Source organism: Chiloscyllium plagiosum, unplaced genomic scaffold (genome assembly GCF_037043375.1).
Source record: "Chiloscyllium plagiosum isolate Xiang-an unplaced genomic scaffold, Cpla_swu_hap1 HiC_scaffold_4, whole genome shotgun sequence".
Taxonomy (NCBI): domain Eukaryota; kingdom Metazoa; phylum Chordata; class Chondrichthyes; order Orectolobiformes; family Hemiscylliidae; genus Chiloscyllium; species Chiloscyllium plagiosum.
The window spans coordinates 117,175,531-117,197,923 of NW_028270142.1; the positions used below are offsets into that span (position 1 = coordinate 117,175,531).

General features: G+C 41.1%; 1 protein-coding gene across 4 annotated transcripts in view; it reads left to right on the plus strand.

The window, feature by feature from the left end:
- Positions 1-6,696, plus strand: part of phf20l1 (PHD finger protein 20 like 1) — a 131,516-nt gene extending 124,820 nt beyond the window's left edge. For all 4 annotated transcript variants that reach the window (XM_043687886.2, XM_043687888.2, XM_043687889.2 and 1 more), the window contains 2 exons: positions 1,119-1,296; positions 4,671-6,696. In XM_043687886.2, the coding sequence (XP_043543821.2) occupies positions 1,119-1,296; positions 4,671-4,813 (321 nt within the window). In that variant the 3' untranslated portion in view covers positions 4,814-6,696. The remainder of the gene's footprint in view (positions 1-1,118; positions 1,297-4,670) is intronic.
- The last annotated feature ends 15,697 nt before the right edge of the window (positions 6,697-22,393 follow it).

Genomic DNA, 22,393 nt, shown 5'->3' on the forward strand with positions numbered 1-22,393 from the left:
TTTATAACTCAAAGTCCTGGTAAAACCCTTGTAAATCTTGTCTGCACCCTTTCCAACTTAAGGTTCTGGAGACCAGAACTGTACACAGTACTCCAGAAGTGGCCTCACTAACATCCTGTACAACTGCGACATGATGTTCCACTCCTGTACTCAATAGTCTGAGCAATGAAGGCAAGCATGCCGAATATCGTCTTTGCCACCCTGTCTACCTGTGATGCAACTTTCAAGGAACTGTGATCCTGGGCCCCTTGGTTGTTTTGTTCGACAACACTCCCCAGGGATTTCATTTGTATTTTGAGACTTTGTAGCTATTGTTACAACTGAGAGACTTGCTTGGTCATTTCAGAGGGCAGTTGAGAGTCAACAGCATTGCTATAGGTCTGGAGTCACTTGTAGGACAGACCAGGTAAGGATTTCTTTCCCTGAGGGACATTAATGAACCAGATGGATTTTTCCTAATAGTGGTTTCATGGGCATCATTAGATTCCTAATTCCAGATATTTATTGAATTCTAATTTATTTTTGGTGGGGTTTGAACCCAGGTCCCCAGAATATTAACTGTTGCTGACTGAATAGTCTAGTGACAGTACCACTAAGCCATTATCTTCCCTCTATTAATGCACTTTTTACAGACAATCTACTCCACAGTTTACAATGCAAAAGCACCTGATCTAACGCAATGTCTGCCAGACTCAGATACTTATTCTTCAGCTATGACTTTTGAGTGGCAGCTGGCTTTTTCAAAGCCTAACATGATATGTGCCCTCACCTGACATCCACTTAGTGATTGTTAGATCGGAGCTAACCTTGGCTAACTTTTCAGTCCAAAATCCAAGTATTTAGGCTAACTTAACACCATTATATTGACTATTCCAGTACAAATTTACTATCAGACTTGGGGACTGTGTGGAAAGTGATGTAATATGCACATACAGATTAGCATATCACTTTATACCCACTCAGTGATTCACGTCATACCCACTCAGTGATTCACGTCATATGCTGCTTTTTGATGTCAGCTGAGGGCTGCCAACATGTGTTCTCTTTGAACAGAGCTAAGTCTTTTATTAATAATTAACTTCATTTAACATGTTTTTCTACCATTGCATTAATTACAGGGGCCTACTGGCATTAAAGAGACAGTGACTGTTTCAAATGATGGTGACAGCGATGGAATGGCGGGAGAGGAACATGTCAGCCCACAGTTCCCATGGCAGCTGAACCTGCTGACCCACATTGAGGCTGTGCAGAACGAAGTAAACAGCAGAATGGATTTCATAGAGAAAGAGCTGAATGGTAAAATTAGTACTGTGCTGCTCTGATCATTTTCTTTTAACATATGAACGTATGAATACAAATCATTCAGTATCTCGAGCTTGTTTTCCATTCAGTAAGATGATGATTTGATTTTGCATCATGCATATGTCGTGCCTAACATACCCCCCCCCCCGCCAAACTGCCAAATACTTGCCCATTCATTTGCTATCTTTCTTCCTTATGTTCTCTTCACAACTCACTTACTTTCTTACATATCCTGTGTCATCAGCAAATTTAGTTATCATACAGTCGCCCCCTTCTAAGTCATTGATATGCAAATTGTCAGTAATTGAGCTCCCAGCATTGATCTCTGTGGTTCTCCACTTGTCACATCCCGTCAAGCTGAAATTTACTCATTTATGCTTAATTACAGTTTTACGTTAGCTAACCAATCCTATATCCATGCTATTGTATTGTACACTAATCCAAGACAATCCATACTCAAAAATGAATTGGAGCAATTTTAAATTTCAAGACTGAGGTCGCTAAATTTATGTGTTGAGATACAGATCATTCATGAAAGAACAAGATTGCAGTGTTGAATAGTCTAGTCCTATTCCCATAACTTTTGGTTCTCATTTTCATTGTCGTACATAAATCAGAGAGAAAGTATGCTACATCACAACTGAGCAGAACACAGTTGTGTTTCATCCCATTTCAAAATGTCATCATCTTCCATCAAATAATTATGTCACACATCTTCTACAAATCTAGCTATAGCATATCCACAGGTTCACCTTTATCCTCATCCTCAAACAAACTCCAATAATTTAGTTAAACATGATTATCCTTTCACAAAACCAGGTTGGCTTTGCCTGATTACATCGAGATTTATCTTCTAAATTTCAGAGTCCAGTGTCATTGTACCCTCCAACCGCAGGGGATGAACTTGGACTTCACCAGTTTCTTCATCCCCCCTCCCCCCACCTTGTCTCAGCCGGATCCCTCCAGCCCGGCACCGCCTTCCTGACCTGCAGTCTTCTTCTTGACCTCTCCGCCTCCATCCTACAACGACCTATCACCTCACCTTGACCTCTTTCCACCTATCACATTTCCAACGCCCCTCCTCCAAGTCCCTCCTCCCTACCTTTTATCTTCTCCTGCTGAACACTCTCTGCTCATTTCTGAAGAAGGGCCTGTGCCCGAAACGTCGAATCTCCTGTTCCCTGGATGCTGCCTGACCTGCTGTGCTGTTCCAGCAATAAAGTTTCAACTTTGATCTCCAGCATCTGCAGACCTCACTTTCTCCTCATTACAATGACACAATTGTATCATGCACCACCACCAGATGCACTGCAGAAATTACAGAAATCTGTAATTAAACATAAATGAGTAAATTTCATTTTGACGTTAAATTACCATGTCCACATTTATAACTTTAATTGCTTGTGTAAACTTGACATGGTTTTTAAGAGTAACTTACCCCTTGTGGTAGTACAGGAGTGTCTTTCTTTAATTTCTTCTTGTATTACAAAAAAAGTGTCCACTTCAACCAACTCTGCTCCCCAAAATTCCATTCAGTTTCCACAAATAATGTCAAATAAAGGTATTGTATAAAATTAGGACAAATTGTTTTCTTTAAAATGAGAATTAGATAAAGTTTTGCATGAAACTATACTCAGCATTAACATCACAGATTCACAGAATTGTTATGATGCAGAAGGACGCCCCTTGACGTATTGTGTCTGCACTGGCTCCGGAGCATTTTAACTTACTGCCAATCACCTGCCTTACCCCATAACTCTGCAAATTGTTTTATTTAAGTAATCAGCCAATCCTCTCTCAGATACTCCAATTGAACTTGCCTCCACCATGCTTCCAGGCATTGCATTTCAGCCCATAATTACTTGCTGAGTGAAAAAAGATTTTTCTCACCTTGCCTTTGCTTCTTTCACAAAACAATTAAAATCTGTGTCCTCAGAATAGGATCATTTTCTTCCAATTCACTCTATCCCCTCAGAATTATGAAAACTTATATCAGATTACTGCTTCCTCAAGGTTTTGTTTTTATTCACTGGCTGCCTTTCTTAACCATCCCCAGTTGCTCTTATAAGGTGACTATTAGCTTCTTGAACTGTTGCAGTCCATGTGCTGTAGGTAAACTCGCAATACTATTAGGGAGGGAATTCCCTCTCGATCTAGATCATTTATACAAGTCAGGAAAAACACAATTTGCAGCAGCAACCACTGGGGAATTCCATTACAAACTTTTCTCCAGCCCAAAAATACCCAATGACCATTACTCCCTGTTTCCTGTCTATCGGTAAATTTGTATCCATGTTGCCACTGATCCTTTCATGACCTTAATTTTTCTCTCAAGTCTGTTTTGTGGCATACTGCAGAGGAACCTTGATTATCCGAAGGACACTGGGCAGGGAGAATTTTGGTCGATTAATTGAATGCCGGATAACATAGTTCAGCCAAGCATCGGGATCTTGCTGAATAATCCAATATTCTGATAATTGAATGCTAGATAATCGAGGTTCCTCTGTATTTAGAGATCTAAGTAAAGCACATCAACAACTTTATCTTCACCAACCCTTTTTGCTAACTGTTCAAAAAACACCAAGTTAGTTAGACATGTTTTTCCCTTAACAAATCTATGCTAACTCTTCTGAATAAATCCCCCTTTTTTAATTCTATCCCAAATAATTGTTTCCTTGCCACTGAAGTCAAACTGGCCAGTCTGTAATTGCTGGGTCTACCTTTGCATCCTTTCTGAACAAATGTTTGCATTTAATTTTTAAGTCCTTCAGATTCTACTCTCACTTCCTTCAGTATCCTTGGATGCATCACATCTAGTCCTAGCTCCTATCAACTTTAAGTACTGTCAACTTAACCATACCATCTACTTATCAATTTTATATCCTTTTAGTGGCTGAGGTTTCTCCTCCGTCACCATGGCCTGAATAGCATCTGCTTTATTGTTAAAGTTAGATGCAAAGAATTCATTTAACATCTCGATTATGTTTCTTGCTTTTAAGTGTAAATCCCCTTTTTCGAGCCCTAACCAGCCCCAAACCTCTTTTTATCACCATTTTACTGTAACTGTGCTTGAAGATGATTTCGGGATTTCCCTTTATGTCAGCTGTGGTTTGCAGCACCATGTGACAGCAAATAGTGAAATAGCAAGTAGTAAAAGTGTAAACTCTGTAGCAGCATAGTGTTTATACTTAGATATAACTCCCACAAAGCAAGATGATTAATTTTAAAGAGGAATGTTCCTTTATTGTTAAACCAATCATAACTTCCCAACCAATCATGAAAGTTCCCTTTGGTATATTTGACTCTGATTGAACTTATAACAAAGTTTTTTGTTCTTTTTTCTTGTTTTCTTCCATGCAATCTCCTAGTTTTGGAAAGTTGGTTGGACTTTTCTGGGGATCTTGAACCACCAGAACCACTTGCACGACTCCCACAGCTGAAACGCCACATCAAACAACTCCTGATAGACTTGGGAAAGGTGGAGCAAATGGCAACTTGCTGCTCTCTCTAGGAAGACAAGAATTGGTGGGGCATGGAGAGAGGGAGACTGAAAAAGGACAGAATGGATTGAAAAGCACACAGCAGATTGGAACCATTGAGAAGCTAATTCGTCTACAACTTTGGTATGGAAGGATTTGAGTTCCATCAACAACTTAAAGGAAATTAAGAGACTGGAATGAAAAGCAAATGGCCAATTAGATATCCTACAACATCGGGCTTAAGGCAGAGCTTCTGTCTCATTCGTAGCACTTGCCACCATAAAGTAGCCCGATCATTTTGGGAGCACTCACATACAGTACAGAGAGCATTCTAATCACTGATCAAGTGTGCGCACGTTCCTTCCTAACTGATCATGAACGCCTTAGTAACAGTTGTGGAAGGGCTTTTGGTTGCTCAATGAGCAGTGTATGTAAGAAAACACAGATGGTTAACAGCATTTTGTGATTAGGAGTAACTGAATCTAGCATCTGTTATCACAGAAGCTGGAATTACTTCAAAACAGTGCAACTCCTGAAATCAGATGCTTGAAAATTACAGTTTCCTCAGTTGATTGTCTGATTGCAGTGAAATAATGCAGAGATGATCAGCTTATGAATTGGAAATTAAGGCTGCTTTAAATCACTGCAGCAATATTCATTATGTACTTTGTGATAGTTGACTACTTAGATGGTCGACCCCAGGAACAGTTTGGAAAGAGCTACTTTTTCCTGCAGTGTGGGCAGACAAGTTCCTTTCTCCGTCAGCTCCCAGCAGCCAAGTGTTAGTTCCAATGTGAATTTGAACACAGTACTTATTGCATATATGGAGAGAGAAAAAGAAACCCTGATAAAATATATTGGAATGTTCTGGCTTTTTCAAAGGTCGAAGGAGTGGTGAAGGTAGAAGAATTTCTGGTCAGAAGTTGGACACTGAGATCCTTTGGTTTAGTACCACAGTCTGAGATATTAAATTGCTGTATAAGACAGTCAAACTCATTACAGTTAGAAATTGACTTGAAACTTGACAGTACTGGCAATACAGTTTGAGGTGTGCAGTATTGTGGAAGACCTCAGTCTGTCAACTTCTCCTAATCTGAGATCATTTTACCAAGTGGATGCAACTTGGAAAGATCTTCATGAGATGAGTCTGTAGTTCTGTATGCTTTAACCTCATGTCACACCATATTGTACGGAAGCTAAACCAAAGGGTTGTCATGTTCAAAGACCATGTGTGCCCCAATTACTTTAAAAAATTAACTTTAAACTCCACAGAGCACTTGATCATTCTTCCCTCAGTCACAGGCAGGTCAAAGAATATACAAACACAATTCATCTGTCTGTGCTATTGACTACCCTGAATCCTTTCTCATTCCAAAACATGTGTTTTGTATACCCGTAATTAACTTGTTTCTGAAATTGGTGCTTAAAATTAAGGGCATGCAAAATAGGTGGAGTCAGGAAACTGAATTCAATTTGGAGTTTACGCACTGAAAACCCAGAGGACTTGTTAACATGGTTGCACCAGAAATGGTTCACTGGGACCTGTATGTTTTGTTCTGTACAACAAAATTAGTGTAGTTACATTAAAAGAAAGATATGAAATTTGAAAGCTGTGCAGACAAAATCAGTTTATAATGTAGCACAGTGGGTCTCACTTTTGTTATCTGCCCAGAATACTCAGCTGCTGTTGTTCAGAAACACTTGAGCTATAACAAAAGTGAATTGTATGCCAGGCAGATATATTTGCTATCAGGGTGTGTGTTGACAAAGTGTATATCTCAAAGTGTATATTTGGCTTATATATGTAAAGTTCTGGAAGCTGAAGTTCCTCCCCTTTGCATTTCATTCTGTGTATAAAACAATTCACGATGGGATTTTTTTAAATAGACAATAAACATTTAAGCAGCAGACCACATCTATTCTACTCAGTAGCAATGGCTATTATCACTGATCTGAAAACTTCAGTCTCCTACTCAAGCTAAATTTGGAGATACATAGAACAATTGCTCCACACACTTGGACAGTCCATGCACTGCTGGGGAGTAAGCTTAGTAAAGAGGAAGTTTGGACATTTGGGGTTATTGCTTGGAAGGAAACAGTGACAATTATTGAGGTATGTTTTTCCACAGATGAAGTAAACGTATCTACTAATCAAATAATTGCAATTCATAGTGGAAGTGTACCTGACACAAAAGAAAATGCATGAAGGTTTTGAAGATCAATAATTTCAGCCACAGGTCATTGTGTAGAATTTTTTCTGGGTAGTATTCAAAGCATCATTCCATTACACAGCTGTCCTTTTATAATTGCATACTGTTCATCTCCACTCTGTGCTTCAGCTGATAAAGCAGTCCATTTCTCACATGCAACAAGACTTAGATAACATCCAGGCTGGGGCTGATAGTGGCAAATAACAGTATGCCATGCAAATGCCAAATAATGACCATTTCAAGAAAAGAAACCTGAACATCATGCCCCAGAGATTTTTGACAACTTTGTAATATCCAGATGGGTTAGAGTCACCAGTGACCAAAATCAAAGCTCAAACTACGACAAAAAATGTCATGGATACTAGAGTCCGAGTTGGAGGCTAGGCTAGGCAAGGAATAGAATGTGGGAAAGGGTTAGGTTATGCATTTTGGCATGAGGAATAGGGGAATTACATATCATGGAAATGGTGAAAGACTGCAAAACGTTCCACACAGAGGGATTTGGGGATTCTAGTGCATGAATCACAAAAAACTAGCATCAGTGTTCAGCATGTATTAAGAAAGGAAAAGGCAATGTTGGCTTTTGTTTCAATGAGAATGGAATGTGAAAATAGAGGGGGTTTGCTAAAACTATACAAGGCACTAGTTAGAAAGACTACTAGAATACTGCACAAAATCCTGCTTCTCCCTAACCTAAAGAAAGATATACTCGTTTTAGTCGCTGTTCAGAGAAGGTTTCCTAGGCTGTGGAGGGTCTCTTATAAAGAGATGTTAAGTAGGTTGGCTTGTATTCATTGGAGGTGAGAAGAAGAGAGGAGACTTTTTTTAAAAGAAAAATTCATTCATGGCATGTGGGCATCACTGGCTAGGCCAGACTGTATTTCCATCCCTAATTATCCAGGAGTCACATGTCAGCCAAATTACGTAAAGACAGCATATTCCTTCCCTAAATGGTTTTCCCAATGAGCAACAACAGTTTTATGATCATCATTAGACTCTCCATTCCAGATCAGTTGTTGAATTTTCAATTTCCATCATTTGCCATGGGGGGATTTCAAACCTACCTTTGAACGTTACCTGGATTTCGGGATTAATAATCTAGCTGTAATAGCATTCGACCATCACCTCCCTCATTCTTGAAACATACAACATTCTTAGGGTAAATGCAGGAAGTTTGTTTCCCCTTGGGGGAGAAACTAATAGCAGAGGACATAATGTCAGAGTAAGGAGTTGCTCATTGAAGACAGAGATGATGTAGATTTCTTTTTCTGTATTGGTGATGAACCTGTGGAATTCTTTACAGCAGAGCTGCCAAGGCTGGATGGCTAAGTATATTCAAGTTAGGCAGATAGGCTTATGGGGAAAACGAAGAAAAGTGGAGTTGAGGATTATCAAATCAGCCATGATCCCTCTGAAAGGTGAAGCAGACTCAATGGGCTGAATGTCCTACTTCTGCTCCTATCTGTTATGGTCTAAATGGAATGCCTCCCAATTCATCAAAGCTCCTCTGCCATCTACAAGACAGAAGCCAAGTCTGAGTGTGATGAAAAGACTTTCAATTTGCCTGAGTGCAGCTGCAATGCCATTGAAAATGCTTAAAGCTCTCTATTACAAATAGTGCATGCTTCCATGCATACACTCCACCACCATAGCATTCTAGCTGAGTTTGCACTACATTACACTGAGAGAAATCGCTATGGCTTCATTCAACCTAAATCTACAATGCCCATCATCTAGAAGGACAAGGGCAGGACTTATTAATTCTAACACTAGCTCCCCTTTCAAATCACTGATCCAACCATCTGGGATGTATGTAGCTCGTTCTTTATCATCTGGGTTAAAGTTTTGAACCTCCTACCAATAATTGAGAGAGCATCTTTATGACAATTCCTTGAATGATTTAAAGAAGAAAGCTCACCACCTTTTATCCTTTCGTAGGATGTGGGCATTGCAAGCAAGCTCATTCTTATGTGCTCTTGAATAGAATGGCTGATATTCTATATGAAACAACAGTTAGGAATTAACTGTATTGTTGTGGGTCTGAAGTCATTAACCAAGAGTAGGTAAATACAGCAGGTTTTATTTGCTAAAAGACATTAGCAAGCTAGATATGATTTAAAATAACCTGTGATAATTTTAAATATCTGGTATTATGAAACTAATTAACTTTAAGTTCCACTAGCTGCCATGATGAGAATTGAACTCATGACTCTAGATTCTTCCGAAGTGATATTGCCACTGCTCTACAACCTCCCCTTATCCTTGGATGGACAATAAAAGCTGATTTGCCGATGAGGTCTACCTTTCATTTTGAGAACACCATAAAAGGAAAAAAAAGTCTGCAAATTATAATATATCCTGGATAACATCTCAAAACAATGTGGAAAGGCTGAATTATTTTGAAATGGGGTAACTAAGGAAATGTGGCAGCAATTTTATAGTTCAAAGGATCCTATCAATAATAGAACTGGATGACAAGAGAGAATACAAAGAGTACAAGGAAAACCTTAAAATCAAACAACTGCAGATGCTGAAAATTTAAAACAAAAGCAGAAAATGTGGGAGAAACTCAGCAAATCTAGCAACATCAGTTCTGAAGAAGGTCACTGGACTCAAAGCATTACAGAGGAGCTTCTCCAGCAATTATTGTTTTTGTACCAGGGAAACATTGCTGCTTTTGTGAAATGTAGTACCATAGCAACTTATCGATCAAGTGATCTATCTGGTAGGGCATTTTATTTACACCATTGAAGGATAGCATTAGGCAATCTATTATTTCCTTAATAGTCCACTGGAATATAAACCTAGATTATGTGCTGAGGTCCTAGAAAGTTGCTTGAATCTTCAACCTTTTCTTTCTTAAATAAAATTGGTACCAAATACACTGGGAAGACATTCAGCATTTATGATGATGAACACAGTGTACAATAACTATAAAACACCATAATTAAGGTGTCTTCTTAAAAAGAGATAACAAATACAAGTCCTTTCATTTCAATATAATTCTACCTAAGGTGCCACACCATATTCTTGTCATTGGCATTGAATCTGTAGCTGAAATTAATATCAAGGTTTTCATAGAATTATAAATTGATTACACAGTAGACCAATAAGCCTTGTGCTGGCCAGAAGAGTGCTATTCAGCCTAATCCTTCTTTTCAGTGCTTGGTGTGTAGCCTCCAGGTATAAGACACCGCAAGAGTATGACTAAGTACTTTCAAATGTGATAAGAATTTCTGTTTTGACCAGTAATTTCAACAGAGAGTTCTCAATCTCCACTCTGCACTGGGTGAAAAAACAATTCATCTGCCAACCACTCACTTCTAATGTATCATTGACATTGAGGTCATTGACCCTCCTGTTATATTTCTTCTGATAACTTCTATTCTTCAACCCAGGCTTTCATTGTTGTTTAGGTAGGAAAGAAACAAACAAAGAAATTGCATTTATAGAACCCCTTTTCAAACCACAGGGTCCCCTAAAACTCCAGATGAGTGGTGGTGTAGTATCATCTGGCCTACATGTGACTCCAGACCCTCAGCAATGTAGGTTACTCTTAAACATTCTCTGAAATGACCTGGTAAGTCACTGCATGTTATCTAATTGCTGCAAAATCTCATAAAATGAAACCAGATGGACCACTCAACATTGATCAAGGCACTGGAAATGACAACAGCCTTGTCAACGCTGCAGTCTTCCTTGCTAACATCTGGGGTTTTGTGCCAAAATGCTGTCCCACAAACTATTCAAGCAATAGCCTGATATGGTCATAATCCATCATACGTAAAAGACAAAGCCCCAGATAGAACATCACTATCACTGGATATATCCTGTCCCACCAACACAGTGGTATACAGACCAGAAGAAGGTGCCCAAAGATTCCTCAATGTCACTTCTGAACCCTAGAAGGTCTCATGGCAAAGGCAGCAGGATAACGTGGCTAGGAAGGTATGTGGGACGTTTGCTATTATTAGTCAAGGCATTGAATACAATATTTAGGGAGCTACATAAGATGTTAGAGTACAGCTGGAAAACTATGTGCAGTTCTGATGGCCTCACATAGGAAGGAAGTGATTGTTTTAGAGACATGGAAAGGTTTAGCAAGAAATCAGACCGTTTAGTCCAATTTGGTCTGGCCAGATATCATAAACATATTTAGTCTCATTTGCCAGCACCTGGCCCATATCCCTCTAAACCCTTCCTATTCCTATACCTATCCAGATGCCTTTTAAATGTTATAATCATACCAGCCTTCACCACTTCCTCTGGCAGCTCATTCCATACATGCAGCACCCTCTGCAGGAAAAAGTTGCCCCTTGAGTCCCTTTTAAATCTTTCCCCTCTCACCCTAAATCTATGCCGTCTAGTTCTGGACTCTCCCAACCCAGGGAAAAGGACCTTGTTATTTACCCTATCCATGCTCCTCATGATTTTATAGACCTCTATAAGTTCACTTCTCAGCTTCTGATGCTCCAGGGAAAATAGTCACAACCTATTCAGCCTCTCCCTGTAGCTCAAAGTCTTCAACCATGGCAACATCCTTGTAAATCTTTTCTGAACCCTTTCAAGTTTCACAACATTGTTCGTACAGCACAGAGACCAGAATTGCTCACAATATTCCAAAAGTGGTCAAACAATGTTTCTTCACTATCCTATCTACCTGCAACTCCACTTTCAAGGAACTATGAACCTGCACTCCAAGATCTCTTTGTTCAGCAACACTCCCAGGAACTTCCCATTAAGTGTATAAGTCCTGCTCTGATTTGCCTTTGCAAAATGCAGCACCTCACATTTATCTAAATTAAGCTTCATCTGCCACTCCTTGGCCCATTGGCCCAACTCATAGAGTCATAGAGATATACAGCATGAAAACAGACCTTTCAGTCCAAATCATCCATGTTGACGAGAGTGATCCCAACTGAATCTAGTCCCACTTGCCAGCACTTGGCCCATATCCTTCTAAACCCTTCCTATTCATATACCCATCCAAATGCCTTTTAAATGTTGCAATTGTACCACCCTCCACCATTTCCTCTGGCAGCTCATTCCATACACATATCACCTCTGCGTAAAAATGTTGCCTCTTAGGTCTTTTTTATATCTTTCCCCTCTCACCTTAAACCTATGCCCTCTAGTTCTGGACTCCCCCACCCCAGGGAAAAGACAGTTTATTTATCCTATTCGTGCCCCTCATAATTTTGTAAACCTCTATAAGGTCACCCTTCAGCCTCCAACGCTCCAGGGAAAACAGCCCCAGCCTATTCAGCCTCTCCCTATAACTCATCCTCCAACACTGGCAACATCCTTGTAAATCTTTCAGAACCTTTTCAAGTTTCGCAACATCTTTCCGATAGGAAGGAGACCAGAATTGCACACAATATTCCAACAGTGGTCTAAGCAATGTCCTGTACACCTGCAACATGATCTCCCAACTCCTGTATTCAATACACTGACCAATGAAGGAAAGCATACCAAATGCCTTCCTCACTATCCTAGCTATCTGCAACTCCACTTTCAAGGAGTTATGAACCTGCACTCCAAGGTCTCTTTGTTCAGCAACATTCCTTAGGACTTTACCATTAAGTATATAAGTCCGGCTAAGATTTGCTTTCCCAAAATGCAGCACCTCACATTTATCCGAATTAAACTCCATCTACCACTTCTCAGCCCATTGGCCCATCTGATCAAGATCCTGTTGTAATCTGAGGTAACCTTCTTTGCTGTCCACTACACCTCCAATTTTGATGACAGTTGTAAATGTACTGACCATATCTCCTGGTTCAGATCCAAAACATTTATATAAATGATTTGGATCACTAGAGAAAGAAGCAGGAAGATTCTTATATATGTTACCTGGCCTGGAGCAATTCAGCTATGAAGACAGGACTTAAAGCAGAGAGTCTGGTTTAGATTAGATTACTTACAATGTGGAAACAGGTCTTTTGGCCCAACAAGTCCACACCGACCCACTGAAGCACAACCCACCCAGACCCATTCCCCTACATTTACCCCTTCTACTCATAGTACGGGCAATTTAGCATGGCCAATTCACCTAATCTGCACATTTTTGGACTGTGGGAGGAAACCGGAGCACCCGGCTGGGTGGGTTGGAGAGAACTGTTTGATGTGTACATAATTTTCAGGGATACATACAGGATAGATATGAAGAAATGTTATCCCTAGTAGAGGGTGATATGAATCTGAAAGGACTGTTAAGAATGCAACCATCACACCATTCAATCAATATTTATGTGAGTACTTGAAACATCATAGTATACAAGCCTACACACCATATCCTGAAATATGGAACTAGATTAGATAGGTACTTGATGACAGACACAGATACAATGGGCTGAAGAGTCTCTTTCTGTGCTATAAAGCTCTATGGACTGAATCTTACAGCTGCGACAAAGTTTTTGGAGGGATTTTTGAGCAAAACCTAATAAGTTTTCTTGCCATATCTTGTCAAACTTGCCTTATTGAATACTGACACACATCCCTGTGACTTCTGTCTGATTCCAGCCTTTTTCAGCTCAATAGCAGATATCCCAGAATTTATCAACATCCCTTGCTTCTTTAAAAGACAATTGTTCACCCAGGCAAGCACTGTCAGTCCAGAGCTGCCCGAGGTGTTTCCTGACATTTGCCTAACATTGCTCCATTTTCCAGACAACGTCCTGGAAGTGCTCCTGAAGGGCATTGGATAGAGATGGGACTTCCTCTGCCCCAAGGAAAAGCAGTGGATATCGTGACAGTAGACCTTTCCAGCTTGGTCTGAGGTTACCATTTGTGTTAAAGCAGTCTCAACGTATGGAATAATGCCCAACATTACACAAAGAAAGTCAATGACCTTCTCCATTTCGCCAGTGTAATGTCACCTCTTGTTGCCAATACCTCACATTCACTCTATCCCTGCTATAACCACACAATGGTCAAGAAAGCACAACAATGTTTCTGCTTCCTTCGGAGGTTCAGGGAATTCAGCATGTCATAAAGACTCTTAACAAATATTATAAATAGAAAGCATTAGATTAGATTAGATTACATTACAGTGTGGAAACAGGCCCTTCGGCCCAACAAGTCCACACCGACCCGCCGAAGCGTAACCCACCCATACCCCTACATTTACCCCTTACCTAACACTACGGGCAATTTAGCATGGCCAATTCACCTGACCTGCACATCTTTGGACTGTGGGAGGAAACTGGAGCACCCGGAGGAAACCCACGCAGACAGGGGGAGAACGTGCAAACTCCACACAGTCAGTCGCCTGAGACGGGAATTGTGCCACCGTGCCGCCCACCATTCTATCCAGATGCATCGTGGCTTGGAATGGCAACTGCTCTACCCAGTACCATAAGAAACTGCAGAAAGTTATAAGCACAGTCCAGTCATCACACAAGACAACTTTCCATCCATTGACTCCATCTATACTTTTCGCTGCCTCAGAAAGGCAGCCAACACCATCAAAGCCCCCTCCCACCCTGGTTATAGTCTCGTCCTGGTTATAGTCTCTTCCTGGTTATAATCACTTCCAACCTCTTCCGTCAGGCAGAAGGTACAAAAGCTTAAACACACGAACCAATAGATTCAAGAACAGCTTCTTCCCCACTGTTATTAGACTTCTGAATGCACCTCTCAAATTTTAAATTCAGTGTTGACCTTGCTCTTTGTGCACCTTCTCTGCAGCTGTATCATTATATTCCTTTCTCTGTTCTAATACCCTGAATATACTTTGTATGGTATGATCTGCCTGCACTGCATGCAAAATAAAACATTTCACTGTATCTGGGTACATGTGATAATAAATCAAATCAAAATCAAATTGAAAGATCAGGTCGGATGCTCCCCCACTCTCACTTTTGCCTGCAACCTCTTCCCTCAGTCGCTGTCCTTCACTGCAATCCCTTATAACCCCACCACTGCATGCCCTCTGCACTGCCCACTCTCACTTGAGACACCTCCCCACATTCACCAACTGTAAAAGCCAGGGGGAGCCACCCTCTCTCATCTCCCACAGTATCTACCTCACTCTCATTCCAGGAGGAGAAAAGCCCACAACAGGGTGAGCTGATCAAAATTTTCAAGATATGCACAGGAAAAGACAGAGTAGATAAGGATAAAATATTACCATTAGAACTAGGGGGCATAGTCTGAGAATTAGGAACAGACTGTTCCCGAGAGATGTTCGGAAGCACTTCTCCACACAAAGGGTAGTAGACATTTGGAACTCTTCCACAAATAGCATTTGATGCAGGATGAGTTGTTAATTTTAGATCTGAGATGGATAAATCTTTATTAAGCAAAGGTATTTCATTGAAGGGCAGAACAAGCTCAAGGGGCTGAATGGCCTACTTTGTTCCTATATTCCTGTGTTCGCAAGGACAGGTGGGAGTCTGCATGTGTGGAGTGCATCCTGACTCCGACTGCCCTGTGTGGCTGACTTTGCGTCCAAGCCCCTGGACTGGTATTGGAGGCTGCTCTTGACTTACTGTGCCAGGAGCCCCACCGAGGCAAAGCTATTCCCCCTTCAGTTGACTGAGTCCTGCTCAAACTGCAGCAAGCTTCCTGCCTCTGCCTGTGCTAAGCGGTATGGCATTGCAATAGTACTTAGAACAAAAACACAAATTGCTGGAAAAACTCCATGGGTCTGGCAGAATATGTGAAGAGAAATTAAAGTTAACATTTTGGGTCCGCTGATCCTTCTTCAGTACTTGGAGCCTGGTATCTCTGGCTAAGGAGGCAAAGTGCAAAAAGGCAAGTAGGAATACTTGAGCACTAAGACAGCAAGCAAACATGCTGGAGATGCAGCCTGGTCCAAACCATGAACTGGGTGTGTGTCCCTAAGTGCAAGGTGTCCGAACAGCTTCATTACAGCCTAAGGTGCAGAAGTGCCCTGTAAGTGGATTGGAGATATGTCATGAGGGTTCTTGGAGGTTGACGCATATCAGATGCTAACATCCATGGACATGGGGTGCATGTGGCCTGTGCTCATGGAGTGTGTACTGAGATGTTGGTGTCTAGTGTCCAAGGTGGTCAATGTTCAAAGCAAGTAGTGAACTGAATCTGCAGGTACCCACTCTTAGTGGGTGGCCAGCTCATTTGGTGTATTTGGTAATATAGGAAGCTGAATATTAATGAGGTGACTTCAGTCATCAGGAAGATATTTAACAAGCAAATTGGCTGTATTGAGTGAGAAACTCACTCAGCCGCTTGTAAAAGTCACAAACAATTAAATAAGATGTTCCTAGTCGAGATTGACTGCATCCAATTCTACCAAAATCTTGCCATAGCCCCACATTGCTCTGACCCTCATAAGATTCTACCCTATAACTCTGTGACTGTATGACAATGATGCTGGACTGAGCCAGCGGTAGGGGTGACGGAACCAATAGGATGGATATTACTTGATCTCATCCTTACCAATCTATCTGCTGCAGATACACCTTTCCAATAATATCAGGAGATGTGACCACTACAGAGTCCTTGTGGAGATGAAGTCCCATCCTTACATTAACGATATTTCCCATTGTACTGTGTGGCACTACCATGGTGCTAAATGGGATAGATTTCAAACAGATGGAGCAACTCAAGATTGTGCATCTATGAGGCGCTGTGAAACACTGGCAGAATTGCTTCCAACCACTATCCATAACCTCAGGGTTAATTTCCAGTGTATCTTCCCCTCTGCTATTACTGCCAAGCTAGGGGATCAAAGAGGGTTCAATGAAGAATGCAGGATGAAATGCCAGAAGCAGCAATAGACACATTTAATACTGTCATGTCAAGCTGGTGAAGCTACCAAACAAGACTACTTGTGTGCCAAACAGCATAAGCAGTAAGTGAGACAGAGCTAAGTGATCCCACAACCAATTGGTCAGATCTAAGTTTTGCAGTTCTGCCACATTCAGTAGTGAATGGTAGTGGACAATTTAAAATCTATTTGGAGGAGGAGGCTTCAAAAATATCTCCATCATCAACAATGAGAGCCTGGAAAATCAGAATAAGGACAGAGTGAAGTATCTTTATCCATCTTCAGCCAGAATGGCCAAGTGGATGTTCCATCTTGGCCTCCTCCTTAGGTGTACAGATTCACAAATGCTAGGCTTCAGCCAATTCAACTCTCTCTGTCTCTATTAAGAAATAGCTGACAGCACTGGGTAAAAAGTCTGTGGGTCTTGATAACATTCCAATATGTATGTTCCAGAATTAACGGTATCACTAGCCAGCTGTTCCAGTTTCAGCTGCAACACTGATATCTACCTAGCAATTTAGAACATTGCCCACATTTGTCCTGACCACAAAGAACAGGCCAAATCCAATCCAGCTGATTACTCCTCCCTTAGTTTCAACAGTTTATCAAGTGGCACATCATCAACAATGAACTGCTTATTGATGCCCACTTTGGTTTCACTAGTGCAATCCAGCTTCTCACCTCATTATAGCCTTGATCCAAACATAACCAAAAGGGCTGAACTCCAGAGAGAAAGCGAGAGTGACTGCCCTTGATATCAAGGCCATATTTGATTGATTGATAATGTTATCAATGAGCCACAGCAAAACTGACATCTGTGAGAATCAGAGAAAGCACTAATATACTTATGCAGCAAGACCTGAACAACACCCAAATTTGGGTTGATAAGAGGCGAGTAACATTCATACCACACAAGTGTCAGGAAATCACTGTCTCCAGCAGATGAGAATTCAGCCATTGTCCTTCATTATTCAATGGCATTGCCATCACTGAATCTCCCACTGTCAACACACTGACCAGAAGCTATATTGGAGGAACCAAATGTATCATTACCAAATTTGTTGATGACACAAAACTGAACGTAATGAATTATGAGGAGGATGCAAGGAGGCTTCAAGGTGACTAAGACAAGTTGACTGAATGGACAAACAAGGCAGATTCAGTACAATATGGTTACATGTGAAGATATACATTTTGGTGTGAAAAACATAACCTTCATAACTTTCTTCAGGAGAATTAGGGATGGGTAATAAATGCTCGCCCAGCCAGTGATGCCCACACCTGATGAATGAACTTTTAAAAATTAAACTGCAGTCAATGTTATTTCAGAGTTAGTCCTGGTGTTGTAGGTGTACAAACTGTGTAGCTGATGCCCTCCCCAGTTAAAAATAATATTGATTAATGATGTAAAGATAAAATGTGAAAGGTTCATTTGATGTTCGTTTGAGCTGAGTTATCTGATTTTAGATAGTAGAACAATAAGGGTGATAGATTTCAATGTCCCTCAGCTAAGAAGGTGAAATCTCAATCTCTGGTGATTGCTATGCCATGTCCTCAGTGGGAAAGTGGTTTTTCGATGGTTGTTGGTGTCTTAGGATCTGTCCTGAAGAAGGAGTAAGCCATTCATATATAGAATTATTGCTGAAAATGTGTTGCTGGAAAAGCACAGCAGGTCAGGCAGCATCCAGGGAACAGGAGAATCGACGTTTCGGGCATAAGCCCTTCTTCAGGATTCTCCTGTTCCCTGGATGCTGCCTGACCTGCTGCGCTTTTCCAGCAACACATTTTCAGCTCTGATCTCCAGCATCTGCAGACCTCACTTTCTCCTCATATATAGAATTATTAACTGGGTAATAATCACCACCCTGCTGTTTATATTCCCAAATATTTTTGTTAAGGTAGGTTGTCCCCCCATTCTCACTTTATTGCATATTTTCCAATATCTTATTTACTAGTGCATTGTAGTCGCTCAACATTATCTTGATCAATGCGATTCTTTTGCCCACATCACATCCCTCACACTGAAACAGGCTTTCAGCTTCTTACCCTATCCACCCTCAGCTGGACCTTTGTGCCTGCTATGTTATTGGTCTCCTTCGTCAGCCTCTCTATAACCGGCGATATGTGGGAGTATTATCCTCTCAAAATTCTCCATAAAACTTGAAAGATCAAGTGCCTATGCATAAATACGTCATTGTTCCTTTTAATTTCACAACTAGTCAGACACTTGACCTTTGGAACTGTGAAGTTCACCTGATCTTCATTAACTTTGTGAGAGGATAATCAAATGCCATGCAACATGTTTATTTAAAAGAGTTCAGATCTTGCAAAGACAGGATCACTGACTTTTTTTTTCAGTATCAGAACAGATACCTCCATTTTCTCCCAGTAGTTTTGTCATATTTTCTGAAGGAATATGAACATTGGAATAAGAACAAAGTGTTGGCCACTCGGCCCTTTAAGGCTACTCCACCACTCAGTAAGATCATGGCTGATCTGATTTAACCTCAACTCCACATTCCTGCATTTCCCTGACAATCTTCCCTCTACTTGAGAGTCAAGAATCTATCAGCTTCTGCCTTAAAAATATTTAAAGATACCCCTTTTGGGGAAGGGAATTCTAAAAATTCACAATCTTCTGAGGGCAAAAACAAGTTCCTTTATTTCTTCCAGAGGTGAAGTGAGAGTGACACCAAGGCCGCATTTGACCAAGTGAGGCATCAAGAAGCCATAGCAAAACTGGAGTCAATAGGAATCATAACTGGAGTCAATAGTAGTTCTCTGCTGGTTGGAATCATAGTTGGCACATAAGAAGGTGCCTGTGGTTGTTGATGACAAAGTCTTCTCAGCTCCAGGATATCTCTACAGGAGTTCCTCAGAGTACTGTCCTCGTCTCAACTACCTTCAACTGCTTCAACAATGACTTCCCTCCATCTTAATGTCAGAAGTGGGGATGTTCACCAACAATTGCATAATTTTCAGCACCATGGTAACTCCTGAAGCAGTCCATGTACAAATGCAGTAAGAATATCCAATATCCAGGCTTATGCTGAAAAGTGACAATTAACATTCATACAGCACTAATGCCGGGTAATGGCCATTTCCAACAAGAGAGAATTTAATCATCACCCCTGACATTCAATGGTGTTACCATCACTGAACCTACCCCCACCATTATCCTGAGGTTTATTGTTGACCAGAAACTGAACTAGACTCTTCATGTAAATACAGTGGCTACAAGTGCAGGCTGGAGGCTAGGAGTCTTGCAGTAGCTAATTCATCCCCTATAATGCCTATACACCATGTTTTGTTTTTATTCATTTATTGGATGTGGGCATCGCTGACTATGCCAGCATTTATTGCCTGTCCCAATAGCTCAGAGGCCAGTGAAGATCTACTACATCTGGAGTCACATGTAAAGACCAGGTAAGGATGGCCGTTTCCCTCACTAAAGGGTATTAGTAACCTCGATGGGTTTTCCAACAAGTGACAATGGTCATCATTCGACTCCTAAATCCAGTTTCTTATTTAATTGGATTCCACTTCCACCATCTGCCATGATGGGATTTGAACATAAGTCCCCAGAACATTACTTTTGTCTTTGGATTAACAGTCCGACAATAATACCACTAAGTCATTGCCTCCACATTTGCAAGGCACAAGTCAGGACCGTGATGGAACATTCGTCACTTGTCTGGATGAGTGCAGCTCCAACAACACTCAAGAAGCTTGAAACTGTCAGGTCAAAGTAGCCTACTTGATTGGCACCACATCCACATCCACTCCTTCTATTACTGACACTTATGAGCAGCAGTATGTACCATCTACAAGATGTACTTCAGAAATTCACCGAAGACTCCTGCATAGCACCTTGGTAACCCACGATCACTTCCAGCTAGAATGTTGGGGGCAGCAGTTAATGGGTACACCAGCACCTGCAATTTCCAACAAGAGATCATTTAACCATTGCCTTGATATTCAATGGTGTTACCGTCACTGAACACCATCCCACCACTGTCAACATCCTGGGGGTTATCATTGACCAGAAACTGAACTGCACTCACCGCTTAAATGCATTGGCTACAAGCATGAGGGCAACATGTACATGGGAACACCATCACTGCAAGTTCCCTCCAAGCCATTCATCTTCCTGATTTGGAAACATAATGCCACTCCTTCAGTGTCATTGGGTTTCAATCCTGGAATTCCCTCCGTATTGGTATTGTTGATATGTGCATGTCACATTTACTGCAGCAGTTCAAGAAGGCAGCTCACTAACACCTCCTCAAGGGCAACTAGGGGTTACAATTGGCTCTGTATGATAACGATTTCCTCCTGCCTGCCATGTCTAGGCAAAATGTCAGGAAGCATGCAGAGCAAATCCAGACTGATGGTTCTTGTCTGGAAAAGATGGTATGGCCACAAGTGACATCTGGGATATCTGCTGAGTGGCGAGCTGATCTGGGAATGGAACATGATAAGATAGGGCTGGAACTGGACATGACAAACACCCATAAGGGCATGGTAGGTAGTAATGAGGCAAGTTTGGTAAGATACAGTGAGAAAGCTTGTAGCAGATGTAACTTGGATTTAGCCAAAAGAAATGTAAGACTCTGCCCCAGAGCTCATACCAAGCAATTACAAATGGTTTGATAATGCTGCTGATCTGCTCTTGCCTATTTCCAGGTTTGGCTAATTTAGAGTAACCTGGGGGAAAGTTTATCTTTTGACAAGCATTGACCAATGGGATTCGATATTCACCCAGCAGGATTGGCTGATACTGTCAATGTAACTGGTATTTCAAGTTGTCAGACTTTGACATATTGCGATCTCAATGTTCTTCTACTGAAGACTTGACGTGGGCATCCTTGCCCACTTGGCATCAATAACTCAGATTAATACCAACACGAGTGGCTGGTGACAGTGAATCTACCCAGGGAATCTGAGGTGGTTCCAGTGAACACGACACCAACACATCCATATGATTGAGATTTTGTCACATAGACCAATTAATGAGCCAAGGCTGACAATGGTATTCACATATATCCTTTCGCCTCATCAGAATTTCTCGGGTTGCTCCATATCATAAAGTGTAGTCATGGCATTTCTCCACATCCTGCAGCCTCTCAGAGGAAAATTGTTCATTTACTTCCAATTTACCTTTGTGCTGTGGCCATATTCTTATAAGAGAGGGGATTCAGATCGCCAACACCATTTTGATATTAACTTTCCAAACATAGACTGGGACTGCCATAGTGTTAAGGGTTTAGATAGGAATTTGTTAAGTGTGTACAAGAAAGTTTTCTGATTCAGTGTGTGTATGTTCCTACTAGAGAAGGTGTAAAACTTGACCTACACTTGGGAAATAAGGCAGGGCAGGTGATTGAGGTGTCAGTGGGGGAGCACTTTGGGGCCAGAGACCATAATTCTATTAGTTTTAAAATAGTGATCGAAAAATATAGACTGAAACTAAAAGTTGAAGTTCTAATTTGGAAGATGACTAATTTTGATGGTATTAGGCAAGAACTTTCAAAAGCTGATTGCGGTCGGATGCTCGCAGGTAAAGGGATGGCTGGAAAATGGGAAGCCTTCAAAAATGCAATAATGAGAGTCTGGAGACAGTATATTCCTGTTAGGTGAAAGGGAAG